Genomic DNA, 22,937 nt, shown 5'->3' with positions numbered 1-22,937 from the left:
GGGCTGTTCTTTTTGATGTTCTAGTTTCCAAATAGAAGGTAAATCTTGAGAAAAAACTATTGAAAGCAGTCTGATCTGGTGCTCAAAGCCTCACATAGAAGCTTGAAAAGTAATTATTGCAGCATTGAATTTCATTCTTCTTACCATAATTATTACTACCATGAAAAATATAACATGATTGCTCATGTTCTGTCAACGGGTAAAAAATAATAGCCTAAGTTCATAGATACACTGCACAGCAAGTGATGTTAAGTATTTACAACTATTTATAAAGAACTCTTTCAAAAGGCAATGTTCCAAAGGGCTTAAGCTAAATAAATACAGAAAGATTCATTGAGGTCATTTGACAGATACACACATATGTCACGTGACATACCTAATACAATTACTGCATGAAAACACAGATCATTCTTTTTTTATTTTGGGGGTAAACAGAATAATTTCATTGAAAGCTATTCTAAAAATGTGGCTAGTCAGAAAGGATTTAAAACAACTGTGGATCGGATTTTACAGGGCAGCTGCCCTTTTAAGACGGTTCCAAAGAGGCCCCGTTTATTTTGGAGCTTTCTTCAAGGGGACCAGGAATTGGGGCCTGACCATGAAGTAATTTAAACGTAACAAACACCTTTCTACCCGAAGTTGCATTGACAGCCAGTGCAAGGCGCATATCAAAGGTGACGACTTTCTGGCTGTGGGACCTTGCCTGGGTGTATGGAGCCAAGACAGTGAAGTACCACTGCCGTAAGTCTGACAGTACATGGATTGGTACCTGCTACGTTGGTGAGAGTGGGGGAGGTTGTGCATCGTTTCAAACTGGCTCCCAGAGTTCACTCAGTGGTACTGCACCAGGATGGGATGGCGCCGTTCCAGTGGGATCAGAAGCCAACCATCTCAATGAGACCTTCCAGAGCGCAGATAAGGTCACAAAAGTAGCCCACCAATGCAGCACCCAGATGTTCCTTAAGGGGAAGTGGTGAAACTGCTTGGTGCTATACTGCCAAGGAATGATGAATTGATGATTGATCATTGGTAGGTAAAATGACACTAGTGAAATTAACATTATAAATAATCATGGTGGGCCGCAATGGCCAAAAATGGCAGGGCCATTTTTTGGTCCCAGTCCAGCCCTGGTGGGGGGCAGCAGCACGCATAACCTCAGCCCCTCCGCGGTCAACCAGATGCTGATGGAGTTTATGATGTACGCCGGAAAGGCGTTGCGGTCTTCTACCCGGTGTACCTGACGGGGTACCTCGGACTCAGCATCAGCTGGGTGCTGCTGGGCATGATGATGGTCACCTGGTGGAAGAAGAATCTCCAGTAGAAAGAAGGGTCTGCTTAATAAATAGCACTTAATAGCAGTAATAAGCATCTGCATACTGCCTGCATACATGTGGTAATGTCAATGTAAATGTTCTGATTCAGAGGTGGTGCTCTTTATTGAGTTATCTTTGTCACAGCAAATTATTTATCAATTCATTATAAATGGCAGCACTCGTGTCTCTTTCTCAGTGTTTCAAATATCTCCTCCCCCAAAAGAAGACACCATGGATATATGGTGTAATGGACAGAAGATGGAGACAGCGGTAGGCATGTTCAGTGGCGGACTCAGGGGGGCGACCGCCCCCCCTCGTGCCTCCATGGTTGACAAAAGTGCCCTCAAGAGTGGTGAATACGAGAGAAAGTACCTTATTGGCTGACCTTTACATGTGAAAAATATGAATGGGTGCCCTCTAGTGCCCCTTCATACAATAAATTAAGACTATGTGCCCTCTAGAGCAAGAATGTGTCCTTTTTATTTTTTCGCCCCTGCGGCTTCAGTATTGAGTCCGCCAATGGGCATGTTTACATTTCATAGCCGTAGATGGCTAGAAAAATAATCAATAAAATAATAGCCACTTTCTTAATGCTTTTCATTTGCCTCCAACCTGTTAATATATGATTGCTTTTGATGACAATGACATAATGATGAAAATAAATAATCAGTAGCGACAAAATATTTGTACCAAATTTTAAATCGTTGGACCCATAGCATTGATCCAAGAAACTGATATATTGTGTATATAATCAAGTAATGGGTACATATGAAACTGGTGAGCAGGTCTACATTCAAATGTTCATAACACCTGGCATGCTCAGCATTTGCCTAAAGAATTCTGAACGCAGGCTCATAAAGAGATACCATATATTCCCAAGAGATAAGGATGCAATTTGTGGTTTAAGAAATCCTGCGTCTGTTAAGCAATGATTTGAACCAGAGCATGTGTCAAACCAAAGTAAATTGAACTCCTGTCAATCTCGGCGTGTGCACAGGGGGAGTGTGTGGAAGACGGAACAGAGACCCACTTCACACTGGGAAACCACGACTGCTGCATTAAGGCAGTGAGCAGCGGCAAGAGGCGGGATGGCATCATCCACACACTGCTGGTGGACACCACGGAGATCCCAGAGTGCATGGAGTAGCTCCTCCAACCTGTGTGTGTGTGTGTGTGTGTGTGTGTGTGTGTGTGTGTGTGTGTGTGTGTGTGTGTGTGTGTGTGTGCGCGTGTGTGTGTGCAAGACATCCAAACGTGTATTTATGTAACTCAATGTATAGGGTGTAAGGGTGAACATTTCTAAGAGACATTGGGAATCAGCCTTTAAGAGATCAAAATAGTCTTTGTCTGTGGTAGCTTTTACTGGGTATTCTCGCGAAGTGAATACCAAGCATATCTTTGATACGGTTGGACACCTTATTTATAAGTCCGCACTCGGGGAAATTAAGGGGGGGCAGACAGTTTTGCATAAGTTAGGTCTAATCATATTGTTCTCAGTCCATATGAAAATACTGCATACATACATAACCCATTTCTTTCCGGTCATGCAAGGAGAACTGCTTTATTATCCGGCCAGACGGTCACATTGTACTGTTGTGGTTTTCAAGATGGATACAGCTGGCTTGTACTGCAATAATATACCAGTCCATGATTTTGTCTATCATGCTGTATGTTTCTAACTGCAACTGTGTCAAATATTACAGCATACGCTCTTGAAAAATGTATTTTCAAAGTATCACCCCTCAGATAGGTTGATTGTTGACATGAGGACGACAGGATCGTCCTCGTGTTTTTATTAGGAGTCGGTAGACATAGGGGAAATATAATCTCAATAGAGATTATATATATTTATACAACGGGGGACCTAAATCCAGCGATCTGATTGGTTCCCAACTGTTGTATAATGAGCGTATACATAACTGCTATGACGCCCGATCATTTTGTGAAAGTTTGCATATCACTCCGCGCCTGGAAGTAGAAACAGTTACAAAGTAAAACATATGTTGGATGATGGAGAGGGTGTAAATGTTGTTACTCCGGGAGTGAGCAAGGCGATGGAGAGACTAACGAAAGCTTAGGCACACGGCGAGTGAACTGCTCCATAGGATAAATTGCCGGCGAACCGCTCTAGCCGAGCCTTCTCTCGGAGGGACGCTAAAGTGTGTTGCATAGCGACCGTCGTGCATTTGGAAGGCAAGTAGGAGGGACTACTTTTTTGTATTCTTTAATAAAACGGCTACTTTGACTTTCTTGGTTTCATTTTAAATGTAGTGTGTCTATGACTTTCGTTTCGCCATAACAGTAACCGTTGTATAAAAGCAATAGATCACTTCAGTCAGTGGCATGTGCTCATTATACCACTGTGAAGGGGGCCGGACAACGCCCCTTAACAGTGGTATAATGAGCACATACCACAGCCTGGCGTGATCTATTGCTTAATTATACAATGGGGGACCTAAATCCAGCGATCTGATTGGTTCCCAACTGTTGTATAATGAGCGTATACATAACTGCTATGACGCCCGATCATTTTGTGAAAGTTTGCATATCACTCCGCGCCTGGAAGTAGAAACAGTTACAAAGTAAAACATATGTTGGATGATGGAGAGGGTGTAAATGTTGTTACTCCGGGAGTGAGCAAGGCGATGGAGAGACTAACGAAAGCTTAGGCACACGGCGAGTGAACTGCTCCATAGGATAAATTGCCGGCGAACCGCTCTATCGGAGCCTTCTCTCGGAGGGACGCTAAAGTATGTTGCATAGCGACCGTCGATGCATAGCGGCACCCAGGAGGGACTACTTTTTTGTATTCTTTAATAAAACGGCTAATTTGACTTTCTTGGTTTCTTTTTAAATGTAGTGTGTCTATGACTTTCGTTTCGCCATAACAGTAACCGTTGTATAAAAGCAATAGATCACTTCAGTCAGTGGCATGTGCTCATTATACCACTGTGAAGGGGGTCGCCGGCCCTCCGCTGCGCGTCGGGGCCGGACAACGCCCCTTAACAGTGGTATAATGAGCACATACCACAGCCTGGCGTGATCTATTGCTTAAGTATCCTTTAATTTAAGTCTTATTTATTGAAAAAAATGTCTCATGTTTATATACAATCTGTAAATATTTATATTTTTGTGTGATGTGGTTCCTTATTTGTAAAGCCTATATTGAGTACAATCTTTCAGATGTTTTTCTAATAAAATTGACCATCACTTAGTAGGATTCTCTTGCTTCATTTAGCTAAACCAACGCATGGTCATAGGAAGCCATCTTTAATTTGACGGGGAATTTGGAACTTTAACTCTGCCCAAAATCCTATATTGAACTCTTCTAAGTCTTAGAAGTCTTAGGGGAACATGGAACTTTAACTCGGCCCAAAATCCTATATTGAACTCTTCTAAGTCTTAAAGCAATTTAAGACTAGATAAGATGTGTTTGTGTTTGTGTGGTTGATGGCTGGTATAAGCAGCCTCACCTGGCCCGAGTCAGGTGGTTTGGACTTGGACTGGGCGAGGCTGCACACCTGCAGTCACCTATCAGGGCACAAAGGTTAAACCAGCCATCACCACACACTCAAGGGAGAGCTCTGGCAGGGCAGTATTCAACCCCTGATCTGCAGGCAACAAACCCTCCAACTATACAATAACCGGTTTTCTACAACCTCTAACTGTGTCAGGGTTTTGAAGAAACCCAGTAAAGCCACCTAGGTTGGGTGTGGCTGCAATAATGAGTAGTCGTACCCCCCACCACACATACACACACATACTGGCATTGTAAAGCGCTTTGGGTGCATTTATACTGAATATCAAGCACAACCTCAACAGTTGTACAAGCTCCATTTGTTGGTTAACATTAATAAGAAACAATAGATTCAGATTTGTTTGTTTAATCATTTATTTGTTTCCCCCAACACAAATATCTCCACAACTGGGACTGGCCTGGTTGCCGAGCGACACATAAACATTAACAGATTACAAATCAAATAATTCTAGATATTTCAAATACTAGGTGATTGAGTTAACAGCTTAGGGTTTTGATTGTGATAATAATAATAATAATAATAATTGATTTTTGTAGCGCTTTTCTAAATATCAAACTCTGTCTTTTGGTAGAAATCAACAATACCTATTCATTGTTTCTTGCTATTAAGTTATTGTAAAAGTTAATGAAAACATATGGGCCTTAAAATATTTTTTTATATTAAGACCATTGCCTGTGCAAAAGTGTCACAGTATATCTAAGACCAATAAAATAAAATTCCTTAAAAGCTCATCCAACTGAAGTCAGCTGGCATTTTTCAAACATTTTTCATGAAGCTTCTGAATGAAAGCGGAGGTTTGGGCGGGACATAGCTTTTCAAAAAGTGGGAGCATTACATGCTTGTTATATCATAAAGAAATAACAAATATGAAATGGAGAATTTGACATTTATACATATTTCTGTACATATTTAATTGAACATTGGTGTAGCACCTATAGTGTGGTTGCTCCTGACTGTCGAGACAAAAACACAGACTCAAACGACGTCATAACTTTTGCAGATGATGATGCACTCTGGCAGGGCTTGGTGACCGTTAAAAATCACAGAGATATCGGTTCCCCCCGATAAACTGTCGAAGCGAACGAGTGGATCGTCACCAACAGGAGGAGGCATGATAAGGTCACGTTTACCCGGGGTGGACTTTCCTGTCAGCACCTTGGCTTCAACGTAGTACTGATACACATCCTGATGGCTCTGCTCTCTCCACAGGTCCACTGCACCCCTCACGCTGCCGGAAAAATAGATGCCCTCTCCGTACTTGGGAGCTGTGAGTGAAGGGGGCATTGCAGTCAATCACCACAACCCATACAGATGTTCTTTCAATATTAAAACATTATTGTCATTGTTATTTTAGCACACTTTTATCAAAAGTGTCTTGAGTGAAGATGAAAGTGAATTCACGATACATGCCATTGAGGAGCAGGGTACATTGTGTACAAACCCCAGACCTTTCGACCGGGAATCGAACGCACCACACTACACCCCCCCCTGCCCCCACCCCAACTCAGCATTTTCTCGACGCAACGTCTAGGTAAAATGTTTATGAACTTCACATTTATTGACTGACATACCAGAAGGTGGTGCGTATTCCCTCTGAAATCCGATGTCCTGGAGCCTGGAACAAAACTGTGCAGGTATGCGATGGTACATTCTCCGAGGGGGAGACGATGAGCCCAGCTGTTTTTTCTTAAGCTCAAAGACCTCCATGAGAGCAGCGTTAACAACTGGCAAGATCTGCATTGGAAATATGCCAAAAAAAGTTTGGCATATTTTTAAACAAGTTACACAGGGAGTAACAGCATACTCTGCTTCTATATAAATGTCTTAACTTGGAGTATTAATAGTCTTTTCTGGGTATTTTTGTATGTAGATTGTTAGTTCATATTTTGTGAAACCATATGCAAGCTTTCATGTTTTCTCTCACTTCTTTACCTTGTAGTAAAAAGTTTCTTACCCTCTGAATGGATAGCCCCTGTTCTTTGAATTGATGCACTCTGTCCCCTTGGTCAATCGACGCTGCATCAGACATACTTCCTCTAGTTGGCGGCATGGGCATGTGGGCCTTGACCCCTCTCGCAAACTCCTTCTGGACGTCACAGAGCATGGTCTCTGCCTTCAACACATGGACAATGACATCTTTCGGCGACTCCGCCTGGACTTTTATTTTGGCACAGCCCATCTCGAAGAACTCCTCAATCCAAGTGGCCGGTGAAGCGCCGCTGTTCAGCTGGTGGAGCTCCTCCACGCCGAGGTACTGGATGAAGTTATTGTTGACCGTTGCTGTGCCGGAGCAACGGAGGAGTTCCTCTAGCCAACTCCTGGCCTCCTCGTTTGCTTCCATCGAAGCACTGCTCATCCTGACTTCTGGTTCTGCAGATGTATTCTGCTCATCAAATCCTAATAAGTACAAAAAAACCACCAAAGAGTACAGCAAGCTTTAAGTAACATAACTAAAATATTTGCAATGATGTGAAGGATTTTAATATGGCTTTTGCTCACCCCGTGATAGCCCAGTATCAGAGCCGGGAGAGCTCTGTCCCTGAAGCCCTCTTATTTTGGCTTCAAAGGCCTAATGGGAAGAGATATTTATATCATACTTTTTTCATAAAGTTATGATGTAAACTATATCATACTAAGTGTTAAGGGTAGAACCCTAAAACAGCCCGGATGTCTTGTTGTTCAACAGTGATACATTCTAATTGTATTTAATCTATCAAAGATTTGACACAATCTATATGAGTTGGATGGAAGGACGGCACGTCTTTGAAAGAACTAAACTCTCGCACTAGAATACGTTACCATGAATGTGTCATTTTCAGGAGGATATATGACAAAGTAAACCTCCATCTTTGTTTGCATCTTCTTGGCACTGTCTTCCACTGCCTTTGTCATAATGTGGGCCACCTCTTGTTTAGTGAAGCCCAGATGGCCAGTGCCGATAGCCGGAAAGGCAATTGACTTGTGTTTCTCAGCGTTTGCCATTTTTAAGCATTCTTGTATAGCATTGTAAAGGATCTGGGAATCGGAATAATTAGACAAATGGTTATGAGAGGACATATTATACTTTTACACACACAGACACACATGCACACATCTATCCCACTGCATATACAAACACAAACAATCACACACATACATACATACAGACACACATGCACGCAATGTACGCAACAAGGCACTCTCCCTCACACACACACACACATACAACAAAACATGTAAGAAAATACACACAAAAAAACGTACACATATACACAAAGAAAGCCATGCACAGTTGCACACACAAATACACACAATATAGATTTCCCAAGCATGAGCACTCTCAGGATAGATTTAAATGTATTATCCAACTAGGTGTAAGTGAGTCTTTAAATTACATTGTTTGGTTTTTTGGCTTTAACAGAGTAACGGAGTAACTGTGAACATTTCACTGCAATGTATTGTGTATGTGACAAATAAAATCTGAATCTGAATCTGAAATTGTTAAGATACAAATATATTGTTATTATAATTTGCTGTAGTTACCTTTCCAGCCCAGTCCCCACCTTTTACAGGAACCAAAGTGTGATAGACCTCTTTACATCCAAGACCATAGGAGTTTGTCTTCAACACAAGGGGAAGGGATTTCTTTGCTATTTTATACTTTATGTCAATTTCTTGTTGCATTTTGCTCCCAGCCTTCTTCAGGATGGCTTTGGAAACTTCTCCATTTGATAGACAAAGATTATCTCCTGTTGTGTTCACAATGACGTCGTTCTGAGAGGGCAGGACAATAAAGGATAGGGAAAGTGATGCATTATGAAAATGATCTTACGTTTCCCTCACACAGACCGTAGTGGCTGATGAGGTATATCATTAGTGTTCCTTTAGCATTAGTTTTTAAGGAAATTCATTAATTACACTGTCAAAATATAAAATATATAAAAATATATCGTAAGATAAATAAAGATGTATGCTCACCACCTGTTCCTGAATGTTACCCTGCCTGAGGGTCAGATGGACATTCCCGATATGAACAGTCAGGGAGGTTTGGGACGTTTTGGCTCCGCTCGTATTGGTTTTACTCCGGACCGCTTGGCTGACTGGTGCATTTGTGCGGCCAAATGCTTGACGGCATGCTCTTTCCATTTCTTTAACAGTACGCTCGTCATTATTCACAAGGGCAATATTGCGTGGATAAACTCTGTTTCTGTTTTCAATGTTTTTTCTCACCGTGTCCACGATTATGTCGGCACATTTATCAACGGGGAAGTTAAAGAGTCCAGAACTCAAAGCAGGAATGGCCACAGACTTGAACTTGTTCTCTTCGGCCCTAGCAAGGATGGTATTTACTGTTTTCCTCAAATCCGGTTCAGCCTGTTGAACTTCATAGCTATTAGGACCAGGTGATAGACGTGGGCCGACAGCATGAATTATCTTCTGGCATGGGAGACACCCTGGATTACCTATAACTGCATCTCCTGTTTTCAAAGCACCATTCCTCTTTATATATTTGTCACTGTCACTCTGTATGTCAGGGCCGCCCGCCTCACAGAGTGCCAGAGCAAGACCACCATAATGTTGCAGATTCTCATTGGCAGCATTGACGATAGCCTCTGTGTCGAAACTGGTGAGGTCAGCCTTCCACACAGACACCTCTCTCCCATTGAGCAGGAAGGAAAATCTTTTCTCTGTAGCCACAGGTTGATTTCTGGACTGTGCAAAGTCTTGGCCCATAGCAGAGTCCATACCAAGGACATCTATGCTGCAGTCATATTTGTATTTTAGGACTTCTTTTATGGCAGGACCGCATTGTCTCAGAATGTTGATCCCATTCCCATCAAGAGGCATTTTCAGTTGGTTTGTCATATTAAAGAAAATACTTGAATGAGGTGTGCGCTAGATTAAAGGAATATTAAAACATTAGTTGTGTCAGTAATGGGTTAAGTTTCAAACAAAATCCCTCCATTCTAACTACAGCTGAAAACAAATACACCAGTTTCAAACGTAATACCTCACCCTGCCAATTCTAAAAAATACCCCAAATTAACTTTCATCTTCTGATTTTAGTTTTCTAAATGCAGTTAACAATGCCTCCTGGTGTCTAAATAAAATAATGCAATTTGGTAGATGTGACCAATGGTAGGCCTGGTTGGTTCTTATCGCGATACTGAACCATACCAGAGCATAATACCAGAGCATAATATCCCACTGACTGTATCATTTAGTTATAAAGCATATTAATCCTCACCCAGATAATATGGCGTGTTCAATACATAGGCCTACACGCAGTTTTCTGAACTAATATCACATCACTAAGCACCCATGTTTCATATTACAAGGCCAGAAGCCACTGTTGACGATAGAAAGTGAATTCGCAAAACTGTGCGTTGTGGGTGGACTGACTCGGCGAGTAGCCCTAAAACACAGCTGGTTAAAAGTAACATTTGACTAAACGTTGAATACATACGTGGTCTACCGCCTGATTAAAGTTGTTTTCTAATCGTTTGCATTCATTATAAACACATTTCTGAGAATCATACGTCATGGTACTCACCAGCAACAGTGGTTTCAAGCGCTTTGAAAGTGAAACTAAGTGAGGGACTCCACGCCCAGAAAAGGAGACGTTTAAAAAACACTCAGTGGGTTGGCGTTAACGATGGACGACGACGCGTACTCGTACGCTCTGGTCGTGGAGCTCGAAGAAAACAACGTTCCCAGACTTAAAAACAAACTGGTTAAGTATTTCCAGAGTAAAAAACGGGCCGGCGGTGGTGAATGTAAAATTCAGTATGAGGAAAGAAGCAGGACCGCGGTGCTGCGTTTCAGGAGGGAGGAAGGTAATGATGCGTAATAACACATGCTTTACTTGTAGTCCAATGTTTCGCTGAGGGCCCCCGGTGCTTCACCAGGGAGAGCGCTGACCATTAAGGCAGGCCTGACTGCAGCGACCCGGGTTCGATTCCTGGCCGCGGTCCTTTGCTGCATGTCTTCCCCTCTCTCCCATACCTTCCTGTCTTACTCTACAATAAGAAGGATGAAACCTTCCAAAGCGAATCTCTAAAAAATAAAATAAGAATGTGTGGCTAGCGGAGATCGTTTTCTCATCCAGACAGGGCGAGGGTTGTGGCTCAAGAAACCCATGAGATCGTCCTGGACGAAGGGAGGTTAAAAGTGACCGTGCACTTGCCTGAGGAGAGTCCCGGGAGGCCTGTGAGTAGACGACACCACCACATACCTACTATGGATCAGTTATTACATCAGTCTCATCGGTTTAATTTGTAACACTAATGTTTATTGTCGTTTGAGTAAACGAAGCATTTGTGTAATTTGTGTGAACAATGTGAATGGGTAGCCTATCTCGTAAAAAGAAGGAAGAGGGGGTGGGGCGTAAAAGAAACCGAAACTTTGATGGTATTTTTATAACATAGACGTCACTTGTTGACTACCCCAAAGAAGTTGACAGGCTACTGAACTTTGAATGTTTTTTTTATGTATTGCTGGCTTTAGTGGCCAAACACACGAAAAATAATGGATAAACACAACACATAACATACAGCCGTTGGCTAAAATCGTAGGCAGGTAGGGACTCCTGGATCATATCGATATTATCTAATTTAAATGTAAAATCCGATTTAATTCACATTTCCTTTGACTGTTGATATTTCCTGGATTGTAGGTTGTTATTATACTGAATAACAAAAATAAGTGTTACGTTGAAGGAACACTAGGGGGTATCCTATTCTAAGTAAATAGGTGATATTTAAGCAACCCCTTTTTCTTTTCTTTTTCTTGTCTACGAGTATAGTGAGTTAATGATACTATATATATACTATATATATAGCATATATATATACACTATATATATAGCATATATATATATAGCATATATATATATAGTATATGTAGGGTTCCCTTTGGGAAAATCAACCTTGCATTTTAGGAACCTGGTATGACATTACAACATTTAATTAAATAAACTGAAGTGTAAACAAGCCTTTAGTTTATTGGGTGACATAATTAATACAAAATATTTAAACTTTGAAATGAGGACCATTCAACCCTTAATTTTAAGTTTTGAACTGTTATGGTCATTTTCTTTGAGCTCATGAAATCTCATCTGAAAAGAGAGATGTTTTGATGCAAATGTCACCAAATAAATATTGTTTGGCACATTAGCAGTTCAAAAGCAAAAACATGATACAAAGCACCAATACCTTTGGACAGATAACATTATTTGTGTTTATATACGATAAGTCTTTTAAGTCTTACTATACTCCATAGCTGTTGACAACCACTTCCAACAAAGAACAAAGCAACCCGGATGGACGTGCAGCGGAGGAGGAGACCCAGGTTGAGGCGGTGAGCAGGGAAGAAAAGACAGAAGAGCCAGCATTGGGTTCCACCTCCGCTGTCTTAGAAAACGTTCCCGAGGACAAGGGCAAGGAGTTCATGGAGATGTTGGTGCTCAACATCTGCAAGAACTTCAAGTCACCGCTGACCACCCAACCTGAATTCAGTTTGGAGATGCTCTCCGACACATGCTCCATTGTGGTTACTTTCTCAAGTGCAAAAGGTTTGCTTTACTCTGTGTGATCTAAAAAGGTTTTAGATATTTGCTTACATTTTCTCTGCGCTAATGTGGAGGTCTACTCTCTGGTCTCTATTATTCTCCAACAGAAAATAATGAGTTCATTACAAGCTGCAAGACAAACAGGATCTTCTTGAACAATAAATTAGCTGTCAGAGCTCTGGAAGTCACATCCCAAGTCAAAGTTGAGGATGTGTCAAACATCAAGGAAGATGTCCTCCTGCTGTACTTTGAGAATGGAGGTTGGGAAGTTGAACAGGTCACCCCCGATGAAGAGGAACAGTCTGCTGTCATCTTATTCAAAATGGCTACAGGTATTTATTTTATTACCAAAAGGTAGTTGATGGTATTTCATTTAATTAATTAATTAATTAATTGAATAAACCTCAATGGGTTATGGCATAAAATGTATGCATACATACACACATACATACAGTACATTCGTAGATATATGTATATTAGGGGTGTAACGATTCCCGTCCAAAAACAATACCGTTCACAATAACGTAGGTTCGGAGAGCAAATATGCACTATTCAGGACGGATTGAAGTCATAGGTCATAGTCATATTTTAAAGGTGCTGGACTTTGCCATGCTAAACAGCAAGTAACAATGACGAATATCCAACACATGGGTTAATGTTGATTTCTGGTCAGTAGAGAGCATAAAGCTAGAGATTTGCGAACAGTAAGCGATGAGTCGGTAGATCCCCAAGCACCATTACAGTCTGGGAACATAAGGCAAAGCCAAAAGAGTGGTTGACAAATCAGTGACATCGTGTTATTATACTAGTGCAAGCACATCCAACATGTTGAGCTGTAAAGCGACACAATGCAAATGTTACCTAATCTTTTGGTCCCACCAAAATATTAGGTTACACCCTAAAGATTAATATGCCGCTGGCATATAAAACCAGCGCTTCTAGACAACACATTCGGTTGTGCACAATATCACGTTTGTTGGAGAGATCTTGGCAACCCAGAAAGCATGATCAAATCTTTAATTTTTATTTTAAATTATGAAAAAGCTTTATTATTTAGCTAGCTAATTGTATTTCCAAAACAGTGACTTGTGTCTAGATTCTGTACATGGCAAAATTAATTGAATCAGAGTTTAATCTTATTTCGTAGCTCCCAAACACAAAACAATTTGAACTGATTCTTCTCTCACCATACCCAATACAACAAACTAAAACAAAGATCACGTTGTGTTTGCGTTTTAGACCTGGTAGAAAAGCAGCCTGATTATAGCTCTAGGAAAATGGAGACGTGAACAGATAGCTTCTCCTCCATGTTCGATAGAAACCAGCACTGCAGAAATTAAAATCCAGTTTGTAAGGTCCAAGAATAGGTTGCCGCGGCATTGCCAAATCATTTGCATAGAGTTGAAATGATTCTCCTAGTCACTCCGGAAGTTGGATGTTTGCGCTCCTGAACAGCCGCTCAGATACTAGTGGGAGATAAGCGTAGCTTCAGGGCATCCATGGGAAGTCAGAGGCCACTATGATATATCCTATACACTGCACCTTTAATTGGTGTGAATGCTGAAAGCATTCACATCTTAGAAATGCTACGTATTTAATGTTATTATTCCGCCACTTTTTCCGTTTGAGCCTCCTTCAACATACTTCAACATAGAAACATCATTCAAACATTAAAACGTTCAGCTCCGTTAGTACCATTATGCAATTATTTTCTGTATTCATATTAGTTATGATTCCCGAGATATTCAAGGTTATTCACCCAAAATCCCCCCATTCATTCCCATTGGAAAATTCAAAAAACGCAGATTCATGCTTTATCCTCTTCAAAACTTCAACAACTTAAGACATCATAACTTGTTCAAATTTCAACCGTTTACCATCGTTCAAACAATTAACCACATCTACACATTTGTCTCTTCAATAATATTTCAACCGAATTTCGATATCATTCATACTTTTTTCAGAATCACAGTTTTAGTTTCATTCCGGATTCGTTTTCAGTTGGTCTCACTCTAGCCGTTTGCCTCAGCTGTTGCTCGTTGAGCAATCAGTGGACAACACACCACTCTGGAGTATGGTTAAAGTCACCGTGGTGGAGGGTAGTGTTGTTTTTGTTACAGTCTCTAGCTGTGTTCGAAATCGTTCCCTATCCCAGATATAGTGCACTCTATAGGGTGCTCGCCATTTTGTAGTGGTGTTCGAATTCTCTGGTTAATTTCATGCACTATATAGTGCACTTAAAATACCCAAAATTTGAGTGTACATACAATGTTCCCTACATGTTACTCCCGTATACCACAATGCAATGCGGTCGTGGTTTTCGGAGGAGAAGAAGAGGCTGAATAACCGCAAAAACGAATACATTTAATGATGGAGTCTCCGGCTTTCGTTTAGCAATGTCAACAATTTATTCGGGATGTAACATAGAAAATTTAACATTCTAAAATAATTTAAAAAAAACTTGATCAAGGAAATGTAACATTCAACATCAATACAACCTCCAGCTTTCCTCGCGAGTGCCCGGTTTGTTTTGTTTACATGATCTGGGCGCATCTGTCTACATCACACAAATACCCGGCACATTTACTGACGCAAATGACGTTTAGAAATGTTCAGCGTAGTGTCCGTATTCTCATTTGTTGGTTCCCTATATAGTGCACCATATCATGAACAATATATAGGGAATAGTGAGTGAATAGGGAACGAGCACAGTTTCTCTCTCCCTCATGGACTACAACAATGGAATACAATAGTGGACTACAACAATGGACTACAATAGTAGTCCTTCAAAACTCTTCAACTCATTCATACTTCATCCTACTTCATCCATCATTCAAACAATTAAACAAGTCTGCACATTTGTATCTGCAATATTTTTTTAACAGAATTTCGATATAATTTATACTTTTCTTCAGAATCACAGTTTTAGTTTCATTCCGGATTTGTTTTCAGTTGTTCTCACTCTAGCCGTTTGCCTCAGCTGTTGCTTGTTGAGCAATCAGTGAACAACACCACTCTGGTGTATGGTTAAAGTCACCGTGGTGGAGGGTTGTCGTGGCAACTTCTCTATCAGAGTTTGCGTCTAAGACAGATGAGATATTTAGATGCAAAAAGCACACAATACTGTAGACAATTAGTTGTTATATATATTTGTAATAAAAGTACGAACAAAGATACATCACAACATGCATCAATAAACAATAAAACGGGCGTACATTACAATAATCGGAGGCCTCAGATGGGAGTTCTCCGTGCGTGGTAGTTCATATACTAAAGGCACGCTTGGAAAAAGTCCATTGAGTGTTCGAATCAATGAGTTCTTATTCACTTATTCACAATAAAAATGCATCACACAACCCTTGACGGTTTACACTTTAGATGACCCACAAGGAGTAGAACGTAGGCCCTATATAAAATTACACAGAATAGCAACAAAACTTAAATTCATACATAGACCAAAACAATACAACATGTGGATTTTCCATCACAGGGTAGTGTCCTTTTTGTTACAGTCTCTCCCTCATGGACTACAACAATGGAATTAGGGCTGGGCGATATATCGATATTTAAAATATATCAGTATTTTTTTCAAACGCGATATGAAATGAGACCATATCGTCAATATCGATATAATTTAATTTGCGTTGAAATTACAGCACATTTGTTCCAAATAACACCAGTTTCGAACCGCGCCTGCCGCCTGCTATTTCGTAACTCTGCTTATGTCTCTCCCGCTCTGCCTCCGGCTCACACACAGTCTCTGCCTGCCCCCCCCCCCCCCCTCCACTTACTCACGTCACTTTATGAAATCGCGAAACATGAGCCGTGTTCGAAATCGTTCACTATTCATTGGGTATTTTAAGTGCACTATATTGCGTTGTTTTTTTTAAATGTTATTGCGCTTAGTATCCTGCAGATTGCGCTCCTACTCGCCTTGCTAACTAACAACTTTAGCTGGAGTAAAAGAGAGGAGATTGAATTTTACCGTACAACATGAAAGCACACTCGCTCAGGCAGCTGCACGCTCACCTCACCAATGTACAAAAGACGAGTTGTTTGAGCATGTTGTGCCTGTTTTTCTTTAGGTCCCAGGCCATGTTAATTTGTTATACTGTAGACTCTAACGGTGAGACCATACTGCTCAGCACGCACGTGTTAGTTACTGCTCACGAGCACAGGTCATTGGGAGTTAGTTATTTATTTTACATTTTACATTACACTCATTTTTGACTGTAAATGTATTCTAAAACACTCAAAGGTTCTGCATTCAATTCACATATTCGTCAAAAGTGTTTAAAGTATATTTAAGGTATCAAAAACTACGTTTTATAGGCTTTTTTTTGTTTTGTTTTTAATCGGCCGATTTAAATCGTAATCGTTATTTTTCTCTGAAAATAATCGGCATCGGCACTAAAAAATCAATATCGGTCGGGCCCTAGACTGTAGTGGGGGTTATCTGAGCCATTGTTGAGAAGGAATTGGGGGAGGGGAACTTTGGCTTTGACTCGCTGAAGTACATGAACTGCCACATGCCTCCCGTGTGTTCTAGAATATTTACAGAACACGGCTAAAGGCTGTGTGCGCCTCGCCATTGCGTTACATCCACTGTAAACAGAGCGCATGGTACCGTGGATGCAAGCTGCTCAGGGCCACACCTCCTCATTTGCATTATAGCTACAGACACCAAAACAGCGCATTTGGGGGAAGCTCAATGTGCGACTGGCTCGGAGTGGCTGTAACTCTGGTTGCCCACTAATACCTATATTAAAGAATACATAAAATAGAATGTCATGGGACATGACATGCAACGCCCCCCCCACGCAGTCGTTGGTTCATAATATTCAAATTTCTGGGGCGCACAAAGCTTTTGGTCGTGATGTTATAGATTATAATGTTCTCAAATACGAGGCGGAGGCAGTGTCTAGTCCACGGCTTATTCAACCATCAAACTTTATTCAATTCCGAACGGTAGGAAAAGTAATATCAAATCTACGCGCGGTAATATCAAATCTACGCTTATATCGATATTCTGCTTGAAGATATCGAGATATGACTTTTGGTCCATATCGCCCAGCCCTAAATGGAATACAATAGTGGACTACAACAATGGACTACAATAATGGACGTTAACGGTGACGTTAGCGTTAACGGTGACGTTAGCGTTAACGGTGACGTTAGCGTTAACGGTGACGTTAGCATTAACGGTGACGTTAGCGTTGACGTCATCGCTGACGTTAGCATTAGCGCTGAAGTTAGCATTGACGTTAGCATTAGCGCTTACATTATTGTTAGCGCTGACGTTAGCATTAGCACTGACGTTAGCGCTGACGTTAGAGTTAGCGCTGATGTTAGCATTAGCGCAGAACTTAGCATTGACGTTAGCATTAGCGCAGAACTTAGCATTGACGTTAGAATTAGCGCTGACGTTTGCGTCGACGTTAGCTCTCACGTTAGCGTTAGGGCTGACGTTAGCGCTGAAGTTAGCATTAGCGCTGAAGTTAGCATTGACGTTACCATTAGCACTGACGTTTTCGTTGAAGTAAGCCTCAGTGCTGTCATTTGAGTTGACCTTAGCGCAACGCTGACGTTAGCATCAGCGTTGACGTTAGCAGCGATGTTAGCGCTGACGTTAGCGCTGACGTTAAGGGTGAGACTTCAAAACTAGGGATGGGCCGATAGTCGATTCTATCGACTATCGACGATAGATGGATTCCATCGTCGATCGACTCAAGTTGCCAATAAAAAGGCGATACATTTTTTTTAATTATTTATTTTTAATTTTAATTTATTTATTTATTTTCAAAAAACAGCGCTGTGGTGGCTATTTTTACAACTTAAAAAGCCCCGCAAATTGTTATTGAAATTAACTGGCACAGGTGGAAAACATACTATAGCGCTGACCTGCCGTATTAACTCACTGCTGCGAGAGGAGAGGGGGGGGGCTCGAAACCTACCGGTCTGCTCGCACGGCGAAATGAAATCACGCCCCGCTGCACCATTTCCGGGTCACAGCTGTGGTACATGAGCTGTGTTCGAAATCGTTCCCTATTCACTCACTCACTATTCCCTATAGTGTTCACGATGTAGTGCACTACATAGGGAACGAACAAAAGAGAATTCGGACACTACGCTGAACATTTCTAAACGTAATTTACGTCAGTAAATGCGCCGGGTACTTGTGTGACGCAGACAGATGTGAACAAGGTTTTTCTTATTAATTTTGAATGTTAAAATTTCTATGTTAAATCACAAATAAATTGTTGACATTTCTAAACGAAAGCCGGAGACTCCATCATTAAATGTATTTGTTTTCGCGGTTATTCAGCTTTTTCTTCTCCTCCGGAAAAACATGACCGCATTGCATTGTGATATACGGGAGTAACACGTAGGGAACATCATATGTACACTCAAATTTGGGGTATTTTAAGTGCACTATATAGTGCATGAAATTAACCAGTGAGAATACGAACAACACTACAAAATGGCGAGCCCCCTATATAGTGCACTATATCCGTGATAGGGAACGATTTCAAACTCAGCTACGAGCTGTGTGTCATCAGCGTGTGTCATCATGACAGCGCGGCCGGTGTCACACCAAATTTGTACCGGGTCCGTCATCCTTACGTAATCCATTCCAAACCTGCCTTGCAACAGACGATCGCGTCGTCCGTTGCCTGGCAACGGACGATCACGTCGAATGACGTGGTAAGGATCAAGAACATTTGCGAACTCGTTCATTGAGCGCGACAAGACAGATAACACTTATTTTACAAATTACATTCATTAGCGTTCCTAACTTTATATTTGTATTGTATTTATCTATTTCCCTACACAGTAATAGCTAAATGTTATGGGGATAACGTGAATAATAATAATAAAAAACATTTACTTGTTAGTAAATGCCTGCTCACCTATCTATCTATCTATCTATCTATCTATCTATCTATCTATCTATCTATCTATCTATCTATCTATCTATCTATCTATCTATCTATCTATCACCTATAATCTATTCTTTAAATTAAATTAAGGAAATTAAATTAACACAAGCTAGCTAGACTATGATACACTTTAAACACTCAGTTTACTAGCTAAATTCGATTAAACACTTAAATGCAATACAAATATAAAGTAAAAACAAGTGTTATCTAGTGATCCGTTATCTGTATTATGTTATTTCGTCTTTGGCAACGTGAGCGGGAATGTTTTTTGAAACCTGTCTGGCAACGGACAACCCCTTCCGTAATCTGTTGTTCGTTGCCTGGCAACGGACAACTGATTACGTACCCGGTACAAATTTGGCACCCAGTACAAATTTGGTGTGACACCGGCACCGACGTATCGAAACTTAAATCAGCGTAGGCTCACACTGGTGTGAGGGGAAGACCATCGTTATCGTTTTTTTCAAAGTGATAAATTATTATAAATAATAATTAATATAAAATGATTATAAAGTTGCCCCCCCCGATAGTATCGACTATCGGCGATCGCTAGGGGGCGCTATCGGACGATGGAAGCTTGTAGACGATTGCCCAACCCTATTCAAAACCCTTCAACTCATCCATACTTCATCCTACAGACTTCATTCTACCTTCAAAATGTTCAGCAGATTTCGTAGATTCAGTGTAATGATTCTTCAACGTTCAGCTTCAGTAGTGTAGCGGAGCATTTCAGTGTCAGCAGTTGTTAGCAGTATGACTTCAAAACCCTTCAACTCATTCATACTTCATTCTACAGACTTCATTCTACATTCAAAATGTTCAGCGGATTTCCTAGATTCAGTGTAATGATTTTTCAACGTTCAGCTTCAGCAGTGTAGCGGAGCATTTCAGCGTCAGCATTCACACCGCAATACCTTCAGGGATTGCAATTCTCATGGTCAAATATAAATGTGAAATTTGAAAACTTAAAAACATATTCAAACAAAGGTTCAGATAAAAAGCATTTCAGTAATTTTATCACTAGTGGATGGGATAATTTTTTTGTTTAAAAAATTGTTTCATTTTAAAGTGACATCTAAGTGCACAAATCAAACATTGTATTGAAATTGGTATCTAAAATCCTGTAAATTAAATGGTATTGTATCTAAGTTCAGTATTCTTATATCGTTACATCCCTAATACATACATATATATATATATTTATATATATATATATAAATATCTATTTATAGATAAATATATTTACATATATAGTGGCAGATACTATACTCATATTTTATAATGGTAGTCTATTTAATTATATAATTTGTTGAATCAGTTGAATCTTTATTTCATATCATCAAGTGTATGTGAAGTTAAAATAATGTCTTTACCTCACTAGCTGTTCAAGGGATAATCAAGAAGGACCATTACATCGGGAAGAAATGGGTCAAAGTTTTTCCATTTTACGACTCCTTGGGAACGGCTCTTTATGGCAAAGACCGACCCACACCAAAACTACCCGCTGCCTTCTCTCAAAGCATATATTCCTCGCTCTTGAAGTACCTCCACCAGAATCAGGAAGCAGCAGAGATGGTTTGCGGTCACTTGTCAGCACTCTTCTGCAAGGTAGACCTCCTACCCTCATCTGTGAGTTTCAGCCCTCTTCCAGCACTGCTCGAGCAGAAAGATGTTAAAGCCAAAGACATCAAACAGTGGAAACAATCAGTGGAGCAGGCCTTCACACAGGTCTTGTCCAGGTTCAAAACTCTGAAACTTCAGCCTCCATTATCAGCATGGGAAGAGTGTGAAGCGCAGGTCAGAGAGATTGTTTTAGACAAGACCGTGGAAATCATCGCTGAGGAAGCTGATGGTACATTGTCAGTGGTCGGCCTTGTGGACGATGTGACCAGACTAGAGCCCACATTGAATGACCTCTTGACCAGGATTGAGAAAAGGTTACTGAGGGAGAATTCAAGTATTACACATGAATTTAAGATATCCAAAGTAATGTTTCACTTACTCTGTCAAGATGGCCTAGTTGACCAATTGGAAGGTTTTTACCCAGAACTGGAAATATCATTTCAAGATAAAATGATCTTAAATGGTTTTCAACAGGAGGTTAACAGAGCAGTTAATCTAGTTTTTAACAGAGTGATGGCGGTAAAACGGCAGAAGCTCGAGTTGGACAACGCCCTTTTCCAGTTTTTGAAGGATAACGATGAGGAAGAGCTGACAAAAATTGTCTTCACATCTAATGGAATTCATGCAGCAGTTGAGAAAGATGCTACAAGCCTGAGCATCATTGCTGTTTCAGACAACGTTCTGAGAAAGGCTGAAGATCAACTGAAACAAGTGCTGACCTCTAAGTACATTGATACTAGTGATAGTTATGTATTGAAGAAGCCGGAGTGGCAAAACCTCGTCAAATGTTTGGAAGAAGGCAACAATACAACCTCGAAAAAGATTGTTATTACAACATCCAGTAATCATCAATTAGAGAGAGTAACAGTAGTTGGCTACAAGGATAGTGTAATACCAGCTTTCAAAGAAATTAAGGAGCACCTCCACAAGTATTCCCAAGTTTTTGAAACTCATAGGGTCAAGTCTGACACTATTGTCAGTTATATTACAACTCAAAACAATACCTGGTTTGAAAAAGTTAAGGACAAAGTGGAAATTTCTTTTGAGAAGGAGGCTGTTAACTTCAGAGGTCCTAGAGAAGATGTCATGAATTGTAAAAGCATCCTAGTTTCCATGATCTCTAAAGTTTGCTTTGAGGAATATCAACTCCCCCAGCCTGGGGCAAAGGAATTTTTTCAAGAAGAAAAAGATATGTATGTTTCTACATTAAAGAAGGAAACCGGTTGCTTAGTCCAGTTGGTGGAGGCTAGTGGACAAAATGACCTGCTACGCTCCAGGCCCATACACAATCTTCAAACACCGGACGGCATTGATATAGTTGTTAGTAAAGCTGATCTATGTAGCTACCCAGTAGATGCCGTGGTAATCAATTCGAATAAGAGCTTGAAACTTCATGGAGGTATTGGAGGAGCATTTGTGGCTGCCGCTGGCTCTTGCTTGCAGGAGGAATGTGATAAAATCCAAATCCAGGGAGGGGAGCTGAAGCCAGGAGACAGTGTAATTACTGGTGCAGGGGGTCGGCTCCAATGCAAAAAAGTAATCCACGTGGTGGGGCCCCAGTATGATCCATCTAACCACCAGAGGACAGTGGGGCAGCTGAAAAGAGCTGTTAAAGGAAGTCTAGAACTTGCTGAGATGAGTGGCTGTCAATCTCTGGCCATCTCTGCCATCAGTGCCAACATGGGGTTCCCAATAGACCTGTGTGCCGACACCATCATCAAAGTGATGAAGGAACATTGTGAGGACCACTTTGGTCAAAACCCCCTGAAGCAGATCCATTTTGTGAGCTTGGATGACCATGCAGTTCAAGCTTTTGAGAAAGCTGTGAGAGACAAGTTTGGAAACCAAGGAAGAATTGGTTCTCGACAGAGTGTTCCTGACAAACAAAATAACAACTCTTCCAAACCACTGGGGACCGATGTAGGAATGAGGATACAATTAGGGAATATTGAAGATGCTAAGGTAATTATTT

The 22,937-nt window shown here is 40.8% G+C and overlaps 2 protein-coding genes across 4 annotated transcripts in view; one reads left to right on the top strand and one right to left on the bottom strand.

Moving 5' to 3' along the window:
• Positions 1-5,187: 5,187 nt before the first annotated feature.
• parp9 (poly(ADP-ribose) polymerase family member 9) lies at positions 5,188-10,557 on the bottom strand. Of its 2 annotated transcripts, none has more exons than XM_030343040.1 (8): positions 10,386-10,557; positions 8,810-9,727; positions 8,375-8,605; positions 7,652-7,867; positions 7,352-7,421; positions 6,807-7,249; positions 6,424-6,586; positions 5,188-6,117 (listed from the first exon to the last, which is right to left on the bottom strand). In XM_030343040.1, exons 2-8 carry the CDS (start codon positions 9,695-9,697, stop codon positions 5,828-5,830), a joined length of 2,301 nt encoding a protein of 766 aa, XP_030198900.1. In that variant the 5' UTR covers positions 9,698-9,727; positions 10,386-10,557; the 3' UTR covers positions 5,188-5,827. The 2 variants fall into 2 exon arrangements, with proteins under 2 accessions (XP_030198900.1, XP_030198899.1); XM_030343039.1 differs by lacking the exon at positions 10,386-10,557 and adding an exon at positions 10,299-10,382.
• Positions 10,450-22,937, top strand: part of parp14rs1 (poly(ADP-ribose) polymerase family member 14-related sequence 1) — a 26,538-nt gene continuing 14,050 nt past the window's right edge. Inside the window, exons 1-5 of one of the 2 annotated variants that reach the window (XM_030343034.1) lie at positions 10,450-10,668; positions 10,941-11,041; positions 12,116-12,404; positions 12,509-12,733; positions 20,724-22,927. In XM_030343034.1, the coding sequence (XP_030198894.1) occupies positions 10,488-10,668; positions 10,941-11,041; positions 12,116-12,404; positions 12,509-12,733; positions 20,724-22,927 (3,000 nt within the window). In that variant the 5' untranslated portion in view covers positions 10,450-10,487. Of the gene's footprint in view, positions 10,669-10,940; positions 11,042-12,112; positions 12,405-12,508; positions 12,734-20,723; positions 22,928-22,937 lie in introns of both variants that reach the window. The other variant, XM_030343033.1, reaches the window with a different exon arrangement.

This window comes from Gadus morhua, chromosome 20, assembly GCF_902167405.1.
Source record: "Gadus morhua chromosome 20, gadMor3.0, whole genome shotgun sequence".
Classification (NCBI taxonomy): Eukaryota; Metazoa; Chordata; class Actinopteri; order Gadiformes; family Gadidae; genus Gadus; species Gadus morhua.
This window is presented reverse-complemented; position numbering and strand designations above follow the sequence as displayed.